The sequence below is a fragment of the Chenopodium quinoa genome, unplaced genomic scaffold, assembly GCF_001683475.1.
Source record: "Chenopodium quinoa cultivar QQ74 unplaced genomic scaffold, ASM168347v1, whole genome shotgun sequence".
In the NCBI taxonomy this organism is placed as follows: Eukaryota; Viridiplantae; Streptophyta; class Magnoliopsida; order Caryophyllales; family Amaranthaceae; genus Chenopodium; species Chenopodium quinoa.
In genome coordinates, this window is record NW_018743292.1 from 7,164,805 (window position 1) to 7,183,329 (window position 18,525).

The window sequence follows — 18,525 nt, forward strand, 5'->3', positions numbered from 1 at the left end:
TTCCTATTGATGAGGGGATGCCGCGTGCTTGTGCGTGGAGTCCGCGCTCGGAGAAGAAGTCCGTTGACCGCCTCCGATCGATACGGTTATTGCTGGACAGGTTGTCCCCCTTAGAGGTAACGTTTATTTATAGAGTCTACATTTTATTATTTGCACATATTATATTCATGTTATTAAATTTTATATGTTGTAATTGTACAGGTGAACTGGATGCCTTTCGGCCCGAACCCTAGTGTTAGGGTACCCAGGACCCTGTACACGGGACTCATTCAGTATCGTGACATCGTCGAGGCGTACATGCCCCAGCGTTGTCTTCGCCAGCTTGGATTTGTCCAAGTTGTCCCTCCTCCCCCGGCGTGCCCGATGAAGGCGGTCCGACCTGCATCGTCGAGGGAGTACGTCGTGGAATGGCCGGATATCATGACCGGGACGTGGGACCAGTTTCCGATGGTGGCCCGCTTATGGACAGCGGAGTTGCAGCGGCCGCCCTCTGGGGTTACTCCCATGTGTGACCATTACTACATGGAATGGTTCAACCGGTATTCGCACCCGAGGTTGATCGCTGATCTCGACCACAGCGATGATGATTATGTGCCACCGCCTACTGCCACGGAAGCGGTATGTCTTTTATTATATTTATCGTTGTCTTTTAATTAAGTTTTATTTGTTGTTATTGTATTTCATCTTCTGTTTTTTGTTGTATGCAGTGGATGGGAAAGATAATGCAAGACGTTCAGAAACTCTCTCTTGAGAAGGACAGCATGAGTGCAACAGGGAGAGCTGTTGTTGATAGTCTGGAACAGACCCTTGCGCAGTGGGAGTCGTCGTCGAGGAGGGATTACTGATGGTTATTGTATTTTATTTATAGAGCATTATGTTGGACATTATGTTGTAAAATTGTAACATTTTAGATTGTTCTTTTAGCTTCCAACTTAAACATATTATCAGTGCTGTTTTTAAATTTTGATATAACCGTTCGTGGATCCGCGCAACTTACCCATGCAACATATAGAATGCAGTAAGCAATACAATATAAAATATTAATGCTCTCATTAAAAGAGCAACGTACAAATAAGATTACAAATAAAGAATGTAAACATGAAAAACTAAAATGCAGCTAGGGTGTTCCATTCGTGGATCCGGTCATTATATAGCGCATCCCAACCCTCTACGCTCGCTGTGCGAATGTTGTACCACCGAGGTATAATCGGTGGCACCGGAAAATCGGTTGACATGTCTAGTCGGATGAAATGTCTGTATGACGACCCAAGAAACGCAATAGCTAGCTCTCTGACCGGTGTGGTGACAGTCTCACGCGACCGCCAAGGGAGAACCGTGGTACAAGGATAATAAGCTTGACTATGCACTCCCAGGCCGAAATGCATGACTGCGCATTTGTAAATGTTTTCAACGGCAAACAGATCTAGGGGCGCGTCAAAATAATGATTTTTGCCGCAAGGTCCACCTCCCCACCGGATTCGCCGCAGAGCGCCATCCAAGTCATCCTGGTACACATGACGATAAACATTTCGGTTAGAGGCAATTTCGCTGTACATCAACTCACGCACCAAACCGTAGTTGTCTTCGCCCAGTGGACCGTACTTGTTTGTCTTGTACGTTGAGTCGATCAAAATCACAAATGGCCAAGACTTGATCATATCAGCACAATCAGGATGCACAAGGAAAAGATGAGTCACCTCCGCTGTATCTTCATCAGAATCAAACCAGAACAGGTAACCACGTGATTGTGCCTGGTGTAGCAGCTGCTGTATAGGGTTCCTTCCCTCTGGCCGTTCAAACCTGAGTTGCTGTCTGACGTTGTAGATGTGTCTTTGGTTTGGATGGTCTTCTGGAAATTTCTCTAACACAGATGCTAATATTTTAGCAGGCTTCACTTGAGCATCACTCATTTCTTTCACAACTAGTTTCGCAGCAGGACTTAAGCCGCTCAGTTGTCGATGACCCTCTTCATATACTATCATCTCATGGTTGGCATACCCCCATTTAGAGTAACCTATCACTTCCCAACCGTCACGACTCCGTAGTTGTCGAACCTTTACTCTGAACTCACACCCACAACCTTTCCGCTTTGTGTCAAACCGAGTGGCTGTACGAAAATCTCTTTCTCCTCTTTTGCGATAACGGTCACATCTCAAAATGCGATCCATTCTACCATCCAGTTGAGATTTATGAGTTGCTACTACCAAGCAAAATCCAGCTGCAATTGCAACCTGTTTTGCCCAATCAATCGCCTGTTGAGCTTTTTCGAATGGACCATCATGTCCAAATATCCCACTGTAATCATTTCCGTCTCCACCATATTCCTGCATCAATTATATATTACAATAAGTACATTTAACGGATAATACATTTAATTTCTATATTTCCACATAATTAACACAAAAATAAACATAATTATATATAATCAAACTTAATTTTTATAAAAACCCAATTCGAATTTTCAAACTAAATTTAAAAATATACCATTTCGAATTTTCAAATTTAATTTTAAAAAAACCTATTTCGAATTTTCAAATTTAATTTACAAAAAACCCATTTCGAATTTTTTTAAAAAATCATTTTCGATTTTTTTTTTCACAAAAAAATTAAATAAAAAACAACAACAAAATCAAAAAGGAAAAAATAAAAATTAATTATTAAAGGTGGCGTCTGCCAGGGCTGCCACAGCCACTGGACTGGCGCCTGGCAGGGCCGCCTCACCCAGTGGAGTGGCGTCTGCCCAGGACGCCAGTCTGGTGGTCTGGGCGTCTGGGCTGGACGCCACTCTGGTGGTCTGGGCGTCTAGCCTGGACGCCACTCTGGTGGTTCTGGCGTCCGGCTTGGACGTCCAGGCTACGGTTTGGGCGTCCACCCTAGGCGCCGGAGCCACTCCGACGGTAAACCGTGAATTTTAACGGTGACTTACCTCGTTTTCCGTCGACGACGACGTACCTCCGGCGTCCCCCGCATCTCCGGCCTGCCATCCGGTCTCCCCCGGCGAGCCAGTACGGCTCCACATTTTTTACACCGAGATTATTTCAATTTTAGCAAAAGGGCATAATGGTCAAATCATAACATATTTGTGGGTTTTATATGGTAAATTGCGGACGATGTTTAGCGTTTCACAAATTAAAAAGGAATGAAGAAATTTCAATAATAAATTAATAATAATGGCTGCATTTGGTTAAGAGCGTTTTGGGAAAAATTAAAAATAAAATAAGAGCGGTTAGACCAATTCAATCAGCTGATTTTGCTGTTTGGTTAGGAGTAAATTCAATGAGCGGTTTGGCCTTCAAACCACTAATTTGAAAGAAAGCAGCTTTTTGAAAGAGAGGGTAGCTGATTGAAGTGTCAAATGTCCTTTATACCCTTACTCCCAACAACCATTGCAAAGATAATTGCTTCTCCTGCAGTAGTCCTATGTACTTCGTATTACACTTGCAATTGGAAAATTTTAAAAAAAAAATAAAAATGAAAAAAATCCCATTTCACAACTAAATAACTGTGGAATTAAGATCAAACAAATTGAGTTATCTACCTTGTTGATGTAGCCAAATGCCCAAATTTACCTCTTCGAAAAAATTGAGTGATGATGGTGATGGTTATGGTGGCTGTGATGATGGGAAGGAAGAAGGAGGAAGAAGCAATTATTTACAATTTTGTCATTTGAGTAATAGATATTGTTACTCAAAATGAGTAAGTGGGGCTAGCTCATCATAAATTCAAATATATTACAAGATTATCAACATAAAGGACTTGTTAGTTGTCCAATTGAAATCTTTTTACTCTCTACTTTTATATTGTCATTCACCCCTCTCATTAGATCACATTATATCATATTAACAATATTATAATACTCTTTCAGTTCACATATAACAATGAGCTATTTATGAAGCCACACCTATTATTTAACTATTACCTTTTTTTTATATAAGAATTTAACTATACCTTATCTATTTTACTTTACTTTAATTTTCTCATAAAAAAAATTGAAAAAATAAGGTGGCATATCAAAAAGCACAATAAACCGTATCATATTAGGACACGGTCCGAGACTTATCGTTGTGTGTCCAATGAGCGTCCGACAGTTGGATGAAGTATCCATGTATCCTAGGCTACAACCTCTCTAATAGATAGCAACATGCTTTTACTAATTTTGCATGTAGGCCCCACTTATTATTTTAATTAACATCCTACTTCCTCGTTTTTTGTAATTGACACATTTCTGTAGACACGTATGCCAATGCAAAAATTCAAAAATTAATATATTTAATTACCTATATTAAAAAATCATGAAAAGTTAATATTTTGAAAATATATATCGTGATGAATCTAACAATATCTCACATGCCTAAATATTTAATTACGTATAAAGCACAAAACATTGTTAAAGAAAAGTGTGTGAATAGTGCTAAAATAATCAAAACGTGTCAACTAAAAAACCGAAGGTAATATTAAAATGTTTTTGTAACTAAAGATGATGGAAAATACTTCCTCCATATACTTTTAAGTGTTACTTCTTTTTTATTTTTTTGGCAAAAAGATACGGAGTACATTAATATTAGGAAAATTTAACAAGAATAATCCAACTTTTGTCTCATTCTCCCAAAATAAACCAACCTTTGGATTATTCTAATCCAACCTTTATACCCCTTCTTCCCATATCACACCTTGCAGGTCATCTAACGGGACGATTTACCAAAGTAAGCCTAATTACAAAACTATTTTGTAAAGTAGACTCATCACTATACTATTTACCAAACCAAGCTTCCAAGGTAAAATAAAAAATCAATGTATAAAACGCTGCCTCAGTCAGCGTTTTACATGTTGACTTTTAGAAAAGCTGACGGAGAGGAGATTATGGTTCTGCAATTAGTTGAGTAGGTTGATTTAATAAGATTTATTTATTTTTTTTTAAAAAAAATCATAAATTAATAAAATATGCTTCAATGGAGAATGTTGTAATGGTTGTTGCTTCAATGGAGAATGTTGTAATGGTTGCTGCTTCAATGGAGAACATGGAGTATGCTTCAATAGAGAACGTGAAGTATATGTTTTTTTTTTAAAGAAAAAAAAAAAGTTAGTGAAAATTTTGTTATTTTTCTAAAAAAAATGTCAATAAGTAAAACGCTGTCTGGGACAGCGTTTTACATATTACGAAATTAAAAAAAAAAGTCAAAATGTAAAATGCTATCCCAGACAGCGTTTTATAAATTAATTTTTTTTTAAAAAAAACAGGGTATAAAACGCTGTCCGACCCTACAAGCTTAGTTTGGTAAATACTTTTGCCACGCAACCATTTTGCAAAATACTTTGCAAATGAAGCTTAGTTTGGGAAAACGTCCCATCTACTGATACAACCGATTACATGTGCTACGTGGCACTTCATGATTGGTTTTTTGTTTTTTTTTTTAATTTACTTTTCTCTTCAACTCCATTTCACGATTTCAGCCACCATCACCAACCACCTGAACTTGAGCCACCACCACCTCCGCCACTCCCACCCAAACCTAGACCCAAAACCTTTCCCCCACTCCTACCTAGACTCGAAACCACCCAACCCACGTGCACCTAGCTGAAACCACGAGCCCCACCTACCCATATCCCGAAACCATCCAACCCCACATACCCAGACTCCGAAACCCTAACCTCACCTCCCTGAACCTTCCCGCCACCCCTTCCCCTCCCTCATCAAACTCCACTTATTTACCTCCCCATCAAAACTTATTTCCTATTCTTCTTTCTCTCTCAATTAAATTTAAGGCAAAGTTGGGGCATATGTCTTCAATTATGGGGCTGGAATAGATAGGGGTTGTTTTCTTGTTGATTGTCGTGGGTGGCTAGGTGGGTAGTTGGTGTTGCGGGTGATAGTTGCGGTTGTGTTGTGGTTTGGTCGTGGATGTCATGGTGATGTTGGTGTGTTGAGGTGGTTGTAGATGGTGGTGTTGGTGGTGGTTGTGGATGCCTGGATGGTGTGTTGAGTGATGTTGCCGTGTTGTTGGTGACAATGGAGTCAAATGGTGGTGGTGGTAATGGAGGAAGATGATGGCAAATGGTGGGAGGAACGAGAGGGAAAGGGATGATCAGTTATTTAGGTAACTAGTCATTTGGGTTCATTTTGGGAAGAAGGGGTATAAAGGTTGGATTATTGTGAAATAATCCTAAGGTTATTTTGGGAGAATGAGGCAAATTTTGGTTATTCTTGTTAAATTTTCCTTAATATTTTGTCTTTTTCATTTCATGATCCCCATTCCCCACCCAAAACCACTACTCCGTATTACTTTTTTGTATTATAACTCCGGATTATTAATTTTCTCTCACATTCATTACTTTTCAATAAATTATTAAACTCACATTTTTTCTTTTACAATTTTTTAATAATACAACTACAATACTTACCTTTTATTTTATTTACGTAGATTAAATTTCCCAAAACTATGTGTCGGACAAAGCGAAACACTTTAAAAAAACACATGAAAGGAGTGATACTCTGTACTATTGATAATATTTGTGTTGAAGAAATTACGGAGTACAGTAGTAAAAAAAAATTAAAAAAAATAAAATTTATTCGTTAGTTTTAAATTTCTAACTTTATGGGTTATAATAATAAAGCAAGTAAAGCTGATATTGATACTAAACCTTGGGCGTATTTGGTTATGAAATACGGAGTAGCCGAGTATGATATACTTTTATCTATCTTAAATTCTTAACTAAGACTGTTTAAGATTACTTCATTAGGTTCATGTTTTCGGTTCAAGTCATTACGTAACTTTGGTTGGATTTGTCCATGTCTTGTTGGAAAACTAAACTATACTGTATTTCAGCTTCTAAACAAGATAGTTACCAAGTTGGTAGTATTTTCGGTGTTTACAGAATGTTATAAGTTGAGCTTCAGCAGCCTTATTTAACATATTGTTGGGTTGGTTTGGTTTGGCTCACTCTCAGCCTCACACCCGAACCGACCAACACTAGTGTTTCAATAATTCTTCGTAGAAGCCGATTAGTGCTTCAGATGATATAAATTAGTGCAGTCTAATTAGTTACTAACTCAGCTGCCATATTGAAAACCATTCTCATTGTGGGGATAGCCTTTCGTTTCTATCTTCCTCTCAAAATCAGTTGTGCTCATGACCAAAGGAGAATGAGAACATGCCTGCCTCAAGATTTAATATTTAGTACTGCAAAACATAAATTCTATGCTGTAAACCAAAACAGAAATGAGAAAAAATCAGTCCAAACTAGCATGCTACAAAAATACAACTCAGCAGGAAAGCCTAGTAAAATATACTGAGAAAAAAAATCAGAGGACCAAACACATTCTAATTTGCAAATAAACAAACTAAAATCTGCAAACAAATCAAGTGTGCGAACAAGAATATCATAATTCTACAGACTTAGCTAAATAGCCTATTAGAGCTCCAATGAGATTATGGGCGACGTTCTTATAAACCGGGCTGTATCTTTTATATTGCAGCTTAACCAGCTTAAATTGACCTCTAAACCTGAGGGTTTTTTTTACCCCTTTTGCTTCTTTTCTTCTTCTTTTCAGAATGGGAAAAATTAAAGAAAATAACAAAAGAAGACCAGGTCAAAAGGACATAATCTTGAAATTATAACTATGCTATGTGATCAAAACATGAAATTGGTTCAGCAAGTTCCTAGTGCCCTGAAGAAGAAAAATCTTCAATGACACAGTGACTTCAATGGGTAGTTATTATGCAGAGAGCTGAGACACGACTGGTGTTATTGACCTTAAATGCCCCTGTTCTTGAACCTAGCATCTGCCATGGTTGTATCACGGCTTAGATAGTAAGATATAGCTAAACTTGAGCTCTGGCTCCATTATTATTCAAAGCATAATAAGAAAACAAATGCAACTCGCTGGAGGATACCAAGTAAACACACGCAAATTAATACAATAGGCCAATCCACATCTGCTTCCATGAGCACCATTCAAGTAAAAGCAAGCCCAAAAAGAAGTAAATCAAATGTTCCAAATCACAGATGTTAATGCCTTTTCCTACAATCAATCAAAAGTCACAAATTTAGTATTTGACTTACTGATTCACAAGTCACTCACAATATCTGTGTACACATCTCTGTCACAGCTGATCATATACGTATGTTTTAGTCATTGCTCCTTCCATTTTTCCTAATTATCGCTCGCTCAGTTTTCCAAAAACTTTTTCAGCAAATCCTTGTCTGCATCATCGATATTTGGATCAGTGAGTAAGCCCACAAATGATGATATAGTGTGATTATCAGCAGCAAACTCTTTGATTCTCATCAACCTGACAAGCTCTAATGCTCTGCTAATGTCCTTTCCATCTATAAATCCTCTAATAATTGTATTAAAGGTGCATTCATCTGGAAAGCATCCATTGTCCTCCATATTCTTCAATAATTCATCGGCTTTTGCTAGCAACCCTTCTTTACAAAACCCTTTTATCATTATGTTGTAAGCACGCACATCAAGCAGCCCTTTAGTTGTGAGAAAGGAGAAAATATCCAACGCTTCTCTAAGGCGATTAGCTTCACAAAAACCATCCATTAGGATACTGTATGTAATAGTATTAGGGACCATTCCAGTGCTCTCCATTTCCTTCACTGTTGCAACTGCCTTATCTATTTGTGCATTCCTACACATGCCGTCAAGTAATGAGTTCCAAGTTATTACATCTGGCTTTAGTCCATGAGCTTCCATTTCCTTGAAAAACTGGTGTGCAAGCTTGAGTTGATTGTCTTTGCACAAGGCATCTATAAGAGTGCTGTACGTGATAACATCAGGGCTAATCCGTTAAAATGCATCTCTAGGAGCAGACCAAGAGCTCTGTCAATCCTTTTAGACTTGCAATAGCCATTGATTAAGCTGCTGTAAGTAACTACATTAGGTTTGCAACCATTTTCAACCATCAAATTCATAAGCTTTCTTGCCTCATCCATCTCACCACGTAAACAATATCCATCTAACAGAGCATTGTAAGTGATGATATTGGGAACAAATCCTCTCTCAATCATGTGAACAAAAATGTCCCGTGCTTCACCAACCTTGCCATCTTTACAATACATATCAATCAACATGCTGTAGGTCTCAGTGGTAGGAGTTATGTTGTTCCTTAACATCTCAGTGAGCATTTCTTGAGCCTCTTTCAGCTGTCCCAAAGTGAACATACCTCGAATTAAGGTAGTATAGGTGACAACATTAGGGGAGATTCCCTTGACTTTCATCTCCTTGAAAAGGTGGAGAGCCTGAGGTAACAGCTGGTCTTTACAGAGACTATCAATGATGGTGTTGTAAATGACAACATTAGGCATAAAATGGCCATAAGACTCCATATTTCTAAGGAGTTTGAGAGCACCGGCATTATCACCGGACCTACAGAGACCTTTGAACATAGAACCATAAGTGACTAATGTGGGTTGGAGGCCAAGCTTGACAATTTTATCCAACAATCGAACGGCTTTTTCAAATTGATTAGAGTGAATGAAGCCATTGATGAGGGTAGTAAAGGTGACAACATCAGGCTGATAACCAAGCTTAAAGGTAAAAGCGAGAAGAGACAACCCAAAATGAACATTGCCTAAGCGACAGTAACAATTAGCGAGAATGGTAAGGGAATAATCATTTGGACGAAGACCTAAGAAAAGGAGCTGCCTGTAAAGAGAAATGACAGTGGAGAAAGGGGGGTGGGGTTTAATCTTACAAATGGATGATAAAAGCATATTGAAATCGATAATACCAGGAAGTGGGCGAATCAATTTCATATGATCGAAAAGAGAAAGGGGGGTTTCAACATCAGAAAACCCTAATTTGGATTGTTGTCTAACAAATTTGAGAAACAATTTGGGGTCATCACCAACATGAGCATTAACATGAAAATCAAAATGTTTGGGACGATAAGAGTAAAATCGGGAATGAAATAGCAATGGAAGAGGAGATATAAGAAAAGAAAAAGGGGAAAAATCGAAAGACGAAGTGCAGGAAGAAAGAGGGAGAAAAGGAGGAAGATGAAGAAGATTACCTAAAAATGGCGAAGAAGAAGACGATGCAGAAGCGACCAAAAGTAGAGCTTTACCTCCTAATCATCGCCTCACTCTCGGTTTTCACTCTCAGTTTTTACAAAGTAGACATGAATTTTCTTTTGTCTAATTATTTTAGTTTCTGTAGTTTAGTTTATGTTTTTTGAGTGATAGTGTGACTTGACAATATACACAATTATAAATTCTTTTTTATTATATTTATGTATCATATGGGAACTAATTTAGTCTATTAATAAGTTTTTACGCGGAGCAAATATGTGAATAAGTTTAAAAATAGCCTTTGTTGTGTTAATCGTTAGTAATAATATGAGTGAGTAGTAATATCTAATTCGATCTATAACCTTTCCAATAAATAGCAACATGCTTTTCAGCTTTTGTGATGTCTTCAACATCCTACTCCGTACTAAATTGTTTTTGTGCTACGTAACCAAAGATGATGGAAAATATTCTCTTCATGTTTTTTTAAAGTGTTACAGGCACTCGTGTTTTTTCAAGTACTATACTTTTTTCCTCACTCACATTTATTACTTCTCAATAAACTATTAACCTCACTATTTTTCTTTTGCAAATTTTTATTACTCTATTGAACTCCTAAAACTATGTACCGGTCAAAGTGTACCACTTAAAAATCATGAAGGGAATAATAATGTTGATAATATTTGTTTTATAGAAAATACAATAGTAAAAAAAAAAGGAAATTTTGAAAATAACCACCCATAAAAGAGTCACTTTTAAATTTAACCACCTAAAAAAAAGAAATTCAAAATAACCACCCATTAAATTAAATTTTCATACAGATAACCACCCATTTTGAAAATCCGGTGGAAATTTAAGACATTGGGCCCACCCAAAGGCTAATTACGGCTACTTTTCCCTTTGTAATTGAAATTGTTCACGATTTTTTCAGAGTAAACACTTCCCCAAAATTAAACCCACAAATCTCCTTCAATTTCTTCAAAATTTGCAGCGAAATCAAATCCCCTAGTTGCAGACGAATCCCCCATACATACAGCAGTTGTAATCGCAGCAGGTATGGTTTCTGAATTTTTAAAATTAGGGTTCTTATTGCAATTAATTTGGGGAAAATTGGCGGAATTGTTAGTTAGGGTTTGTTTTTTTAGCACGAATTATTTGATTTCAACGCAATAATTAATTGGGCTGATTAGTTAATTGTTTGTACAATTGGGGAAAATTGGGGTGCTTAAGTTATTTCGAATCTGCTTCCATGAACGCACCTTCTGGATCTTCAATTGGAGCACAATTCAAAGTTGTTGTTGCTATTGAAGGTCGGAATTGTTGTAATTGGGTGGCGAATTGCTGTAATTGATGGTGGATTGGAGGTTCTAATTGTCGCAATTGCTGCTGCGTTTTGGTGTTGGTGAATTGAAGTGTGGATATGAAGGTGGTGGTTGCGTTGGTGACTGAAAATGGTGTTGTTGTGCGGTTGAGAGCTGGGCGATGATGATTGATTGCGAGGCTGAAGGATGCGGCAAACTGGGTTGCTGTATTAGTGCGATGGGTGGAGCGGCGAGAGGGGACTGGTGGCTGCTCTGCTGTTCGACGGTTGGAGGTAGTTGTTTTGCTGCTAGGTGGTGCGGCAGCGGCGAGTTGCTAGGTTGCAGGCAGCCGGTAGTCTGTGGTTTAGGAGTTGTTGGTGGTGAAGGTGCGGTGAAAAGGCAAGGATACAAAGTTCAGTGAGGGAAGTCGAAATGGAACGAAAAAAAAAAAAGGAGGGAAATAAGTTATGGTGGGCCCAATGTCTTAAATTTCCATCGGATTTTACAATTGGGTGGTCATCTGTGTGAAAATTTAATTTAGTGGGTGGTTATTTTAAAATTCTTTTTTTTTTGGGTGGTTAAATTTAAAAGTGAATTTTTTTTTGGGTGGTTATTTTCAAAATTTCCAAAAAAAAATTAATCATTAATTTTAAATTTCATTTTTTTTTACTAAAATACGATGTATTTTTTTTTTCATTAATAAATCTTACATTTCTTTAATTCCCTAAATTAAAAAACCAAGTTTATTTAATTTTTTATCTCAATTTAGACCTATTGGTCTTTGTAACACGATTATATATTAGTCACAACATTGATTTCTTCTAAGTTGAAACTTGTACTGGATATTAAGAAGCCACCTTCAATCTAGTTTCATTCAAGGAAAAGAAATAAAGGAAATAGCTCACATTTAAAAAATAAAAAAAAAGGAAAAGAAAAGGCAATAACATAGAAGTTGGGCTTAAATAAGACTTATTTCAATATAGAGTGGAATTTCATTCATGAAACTCTCCTTGGTTTTAATTTTCCTTCATCAATGATTAATATCATCGTGCATTACATCACTACTCCACAAATTCCACTTCCTTAGAATGGTGAGGTTACCAAGGAATTTAAACCCTCAAGGCACTAAACAAGGAGATCCGATGTCTTCTTATATTTTTGTCCTTTGTATCGAACGTCCTCTTTCTATGATAATAGGAAAATAAATTAATTGAACAAGGTCTTTGAAAATCTATGAAAATTACTTGCTCTATTTACATGTTTCATATTTGTATGCTGATGATATTTTCCCATTTAGAAGATCTTCCAAAACTAACATTGATGTAATTAACTAATTATGGAAGTTTTGAATGCTTTTGGTGAAATCTCCGTATATTAGGAGAGACTTAGTGAATTAAAGGAATTTAATTTTCCCTCCAATTTTTCTTTTGGTAAATACCTTGGAGTAGTGATTAGCCCTAACAAATTTTGGTCTCGCTATTGTCAAAAAAAAAAAAAAAAAAAAAAAAAAAAAACAAATTTTGGTCTCTTAGATAAAACTATGACTAGAATACATGGGTGGCAGTCCAAACTTTTGAACATGGCAATTTGTCAAGTAGGTGTAACTTGGTGAAATATGTGTTTGATTCTTATCCTATTTATCTTACGCAAATTGCAAACTAGTATCCTTGATGATTTGGAATAGCAATGTAGAAAATTTCTATGGAATAAAATTTATAGAACTCGATATTCCTCTAGATTAAATTAGAATAGATTAAACTATTACAGTATTAAATCAAACAATCAATGGGTTATGAATTCATAAGCAATTTTGGAATTAGAAAGAAACTAGATACGAATAATTTTTGTTTATATAAGACTTAAAGATATCATTTTATACCATTTTGTGAATCACAAACCTCGTTTAATTTAGAAAATGAAGACTCGATTGTTAGCACTTCATTAATCTAATTCAATCCTCCTAGGGGGTGTTTGGTATTTGGGAATTGAGGGTGGAATTGAGAGTTTTAATCCCAATTCAGGAGTTTTAATCCCAATTCAAGAAAAAAGTTTTGTTTGTTTGATTGGAATGGAAATAAAAATAGGTTTGGAAATGAGAATATTTAGGGGAGAATTGCCACCATTTTATTACCTAGGGAGGATAGGTAATAAATGAATAGAAATGGAAATAAGTTTAAAATAACATTTTTGCCATTATTGAAAACAATGAAAGAAAATATTAGTAAGGGTAAATTTGTAAAATTGTTATTTATTCCCTATATATTTCAAATCACTATCCAAACAAGGTATTCGTATTGGTATATTTTCATGAATTCCCAACAATTAATTTCCAATCTCATTCCCACATTCCAAATGCCCCGCTAATATTTAAAAAAAAACTTCAATCCTCCTAAATCATCTCTAAAATTGAATTTCTTCAGTCTACTCAAATGCACACACTCAAATCTCTCTTTTCCTCCAGCTCTCCTGGTTAAATAACTACTCCCTCCGTTAATTTTTATTTGCAACTTTTGCTATTTTAGTCCGCTAATCATTATGTGCAACTTTCTATTTTATTTCTATTTTTAGTACACAAAAACCCTGAAAATTACAAATTTACCCTTAATTAAAAATTCTGATTTTAATAATTTTACTAGTGGGTGGACCAACTTTCTCTCTCCAAACACTTTAATCATTTTCATTTGCTAGTGGGTGGACCAACTTTCTCTCTCCAAAACTTTAATCACTTTCATTTACTCCCACTAATGTTTGCCCCTTAAATTTTGTCTCATGAACCGCAAAACCTCCCAAAGTTGCAAATAAATATTAACAGAGGGAGTAACTTAACTTCTAGATTAAACAATCTTTACCCTGATTTAACTCTCTGCAAATTAGGGTTCTTATTCCCGTTCTCTATTTTCCGCTGAATCATCGATCTTTACAAAAACTTCAGCTTCCATCAATGGCGAATACTATGTTACCTAAACCCTTTTCAAATTAAGGATATCAATTCCATTTTTCAATTTCCAATTGCTTCAATTTGTGCAGATTAGTGAAAGCAAATTTAGGGCTTTTGCAATTGAAGAATGGCACATAAAATTGGAGTTTCTGGAAAAGAATTCATTAAAAAAGCTTCAGCTTCCATTAATGGTGGTAACATTACTCATCTTCTTTCATACCCTCTTTCTTCATTTTCTTCTTCTTCAAATTACCAGAGAAATTCTCTCTCCTCCGCTGAAAATGAAGTTGATCCCAAATTCTTCCTCGGATCAATGAGACAACAATGTAAGATGGGATTTCGCAACCTCAACGACGCTGTCTCACTCTTCCATCAAATGACCCGTATGAATCCTCTCCCTTCTTATTTTGATTTTACTGTCATTTTGTCTTCAATGATCAAGATTAAACCTCGTTACCCTGAAATCTATTCAACTGTAATTCATCTCTCTTCGCATTTGGAATTGTTGGGCGTTCCTTATAATCTTTTTTCTCTTAACATCCTTGTTAATTGTTATTCCTGCTTGGGTCGTGTCGATTTCGGGTTTTCGATTATGGGAAAAATCATTAAGCTTGGGTTTCATCCCAGTATTGTGACCTTCAATACCGTCATCAATGGGCTTATTTATTCTAATCTGTTGGAAGAGGCTGCTAGATTGTTTGATCAAATTGTTAAGCTTGGGTTTCAAACCAACCTTGTGACTTATGGTACACTGACCAAAGGTCTTTGTAGAATAGGGAACTATGCAAATGCTCTTAATTTGCTTGTGACGATGAACTCGGGATTTTCTCTTAATAAGCCTGATATTATCATATATAACACTATCATTGATAGTCTGTGTAAGGATAAGCTTTTACCTCAGGCCACCAAACTTTATTCTGAGATGAGAGGAAAGGGCATTCAACCCGATGTCTTAACTTATAACACCTTAGTTCGAGGAATGTGCTCTTTGGGGCGATGGGATGATGCAAAGAAAATGTTGGATGAAATGTTGGAGAACAACATAGATCCTAATGTTGAGACCTACAGCATGTTAATTGATATGTGTTGTAAACAAGGGAAGGTTAGTGCAGCACATGCTATACTGGGCCTCATGACCAAAAGGGGTAAAACTCCAGATATCTTTACTTACAATTCTCTGTTGGTTGGTTATTGTTTGTGTGGCCAAATGGATGAAGCCACTGAGCTAATTGATTTGATGATGAAAATTGGTTGCAAGCCTAATATTGTGACTTATGATAGCTTGTTAAACGGATATTGCAAGTCTAAGAAGCTTGACAAAGCCCTAGATTTGGTCCAGGATATGCCTCTTAGAGGATTAGCACCTAATCTAGTTACATATAGCACTCTTATAGATGCCTTGTGCAAGGACAACAGACTCCAGATTGCATGTCAAGTTATACAGGAATTGGAAGCTGAAGGAATCACACCTGACATAATTACTTATAACTCATTGTTTGATGGGCTTTGTAAAAGCTCACGGGTTGATGAGGCAATGATAATGCTGAAAGGAGTATCAAGTTGTGGAGTAGTCCCTGATATTGTCACCTACAATATCCTAGTTAATGGCCTTTGTCAAGCTGGGAGACTTGATGAAGCAGTGGATATCTTGTCTTCTCTTCGAGCCAAGGGTTTAGTTCCTGACAATTATACTTACAATGTAATAATAAATGGATATTGCAAGTGTAAGAAGCTTGACCAAGCCCTTGGCTTGTTCCATGATATGTGTCTTAGAGGATGTAAACCAAATGTTGTTACGTATAACACTCTCATAGATTCCTTATGCAAGGAGAAAAAAGTCCAGCATGCAAATCACCTTATCCAGAAAATGAGATCTCAAAACCTCACACCAGATGTTGTTACTTTTAATTCATTGATGGATGGCCTCTGTAAAAGCTCACAGATTGATGAGGCAATGACAATGTTGAAAGGAATGGTAAGCAGTGGACCAGTCCCTGATATTGTCACCTACAATATCCTAATTGATGGCCTTTGTCAAGTTGGTCAACTTGAAGAAGCTGTGAACATCTTTTCTTCTCTCCAAGACAAGGGTTTAAATCCAGACAACTATACATACAATGTATTGATAAGTGGATATTGCAAGTGTAAAAAGCTTGATCAAGCCCTTGGCTTCTTCCATGATATGCATCATAGAGGATTGGAACCTGATGTTGTCATATATAGCACTCTCATAGATGCCTCATGCAAGGAGAATAGGTTCCAGTTTGCAAATGAACTTATACAGAAAAAGAGAGCTCAGAACCTCACACCAGTTGTGGTTACCTGTGAATAATTGATTCATGGCTTCTGTAAATGCTCACAAATTGATGGGATGCTGGAAGGAATGACAACTAGTGGAGTAATCCCTGATATTGTCACCTACAATTTCCTGATTGACGGCCTTTATCAAGTTAGCGACTTGATAAAGCAGTGGAAATCTTGTCTTAACTCTGAGCTAAGGTATTACAACCAAACAATTACGCATACAATGTAATGATTGAGAGATGCTGTTTTAGGGATTATTTAATGATGCATTTGAATTGCAGGATAATGGCTGCTCTCCAGATGATTGAACTTAAAATATGATTATCAGAGGATTTCTTTGTGGTAATGATGTCCAAAAGGCATCCGAGTTTTTCAGAATCATGAATAGCAAAGGGCTTGCACCTGACGCTTGTACAACTTTGCTGCTTCATCACTTGCTTGCTGCTTGCTATGTAAGCAATGCAAGTAATTGCTTTGCTTCGAGTGATTTTAGAGATTGACTAAGCTTGCAGCTTAATGCTGGAGGATGTCAATTTTCTCATTGTGGTTAATCTGCTTCATGCTTTTCCTCAGGTTTACTTGTTCAAAGTTTTGTAACACAGTAATCTTTCTTGATCGTCTTCCATTTTAAAGTAAATATACTACCCCATTTCATGAATCATACAAATTTGTGTTTCTTGTGTAGATAGGTAATCTTTTTTTTTTGGACAGAAGGGGTGGTGAGAAATTTATACAGAAGGGAAGGATTAAGTTTATGTGAGTAGATGGGATAGGCAAGTCCCTATTGACAATTGTTCAACTTTGTATCATTACAACATTGCTATTGAGAGGTGAATCAAGCAGTGTATTTCATAATAAATATTGGCCATAAATGCCCAACTATGCTATACTGTTGCATTTCTTCATATGCTTACTCCAGTCAATTTATGCTATAGTGCTAGCTGATATAGTATTCTAGGATACTTACTAATTTAGCTTATCATCCTTGTGTTCTATATTTTGTGCTGTGCATATAAATCTTGTTGTAAGATCTTCCAAATGTAACTCCTAAATTCCCATGAAAACATGCATCTAACATTCATATATTTATCAAGTCTTTGGTGTTCTTCAGAAGGATATGAAAGGAAGAGGAAAGGAGGGAGCTGAGAGGATATTGTTTGGATAATAATTAGTTTGGCTAAGTAAACAAGCGAAATGATTTAAAATAGTATGCTGTTCTTCTTTAATGTGACAGCTGCAGTTCAGAGGATTGCCAATTCAGCTTTCATGTTACAGCTTAGGTGGTTTATTTATTTTGCATTTCAGAATCCTTTTGTTTTCAAATCTACAAGTTAGTTGCATGAATATCTTTCTCTTGAGGACACTTTAACTATCTTGTAATAGCAAAGGGCTTGATAAAATAGCTCTGCTAGTTGAGTTGCATGATAGGTAATTGCCTTAGTGTGCTACTCTCTTCAACATATTCAGAGCTTTGTTGTATTGTCTGATCATCTGTGTATATACCTTTCAGATGTTCATGTAAGCGCTGTGCAATGATGGGTCTGAATTATTTGGAGAGAAATACTGCTTGGAGGGTTTCCTATATGAAAATAACACTTGCTCATTGTATTTTTCTTTTTTTATATATAAAAAAAAAGTTGCATTTATTTCCGAGGGAGAACATGGATTATTCACTTGAATTATTTAAAGTTCTAGAGGAAGCTTAATGTTTGTACAAAGTATGTTGCAAATGTAATGAAGGAGTTGGAGGGCCAGCGTATATGATATGGCTGCTTGATACCCCGTATTTCCTGCTTGCATATGTTCCAAGCAGGTTGAACTGTTGTACTTACTGAATTCTGAAGTATTAATGGACTGATGGTATGTAATTTTGTACTTACAGTCTTACACTTATAAGTACTCTCTAGTCTGTAGTAATAACACTATTGTAGGTCAAAGTGCTATTTGACTATTGAATTAATTGAG

At 36.5% G+C, this 18,525-nt stretch overlaps 1 protein-coding gene, 1 long non-coding RNA gene and 1 pseudogene across 2 annotated transcripts; 2 read left to right on the forward strand and 1 right to left on the reverse strand.

Annotated features, from left to right (window-relative positions):
• Positions 1-7,889: 7,889 nt before the first annotated feature.
• LOC110736742 lies at positions 7,890-9,860 on the reverse strand (annotated as a pseudogene).
• Positions 9,861-10,450: 590 nt separating this feature from the next.
• LOC110736752 lies at positions 10,451-18,435 on the forward strand. Its single transcript, XR_002514272.1, has 2 exons — positions 10,451-11,071; positions 18,071-18,435. It is a non-coding gene; the product is annotated as an uncharacterized LOC110736752 (long non-coding RNA).
• LOC110736747 (pentatricopeptide repeat-containing protein At1g62914, mitochondrial-like) lies at positions 13,906-17,447 on the forward strand. Its single transcript, XM_021917043.1, has 2 exons — positions 13,906-16,755; positions 16,842-17,447. The coding sequence occupies exon 1, from the start codon at positions 14,384-14,386 to the stop codon at positions 16,586-16,588; it is 2,205 nt and encodes a 734-aa protein (XP_021772735.1). The 5' UTR covers positions 13,906-14,383; the 3' UTR covers positions 16,589-16,755; positions 16,842-17,447.
• Positions 18,436-18,525: the final 90 nt, after the last annotated feature.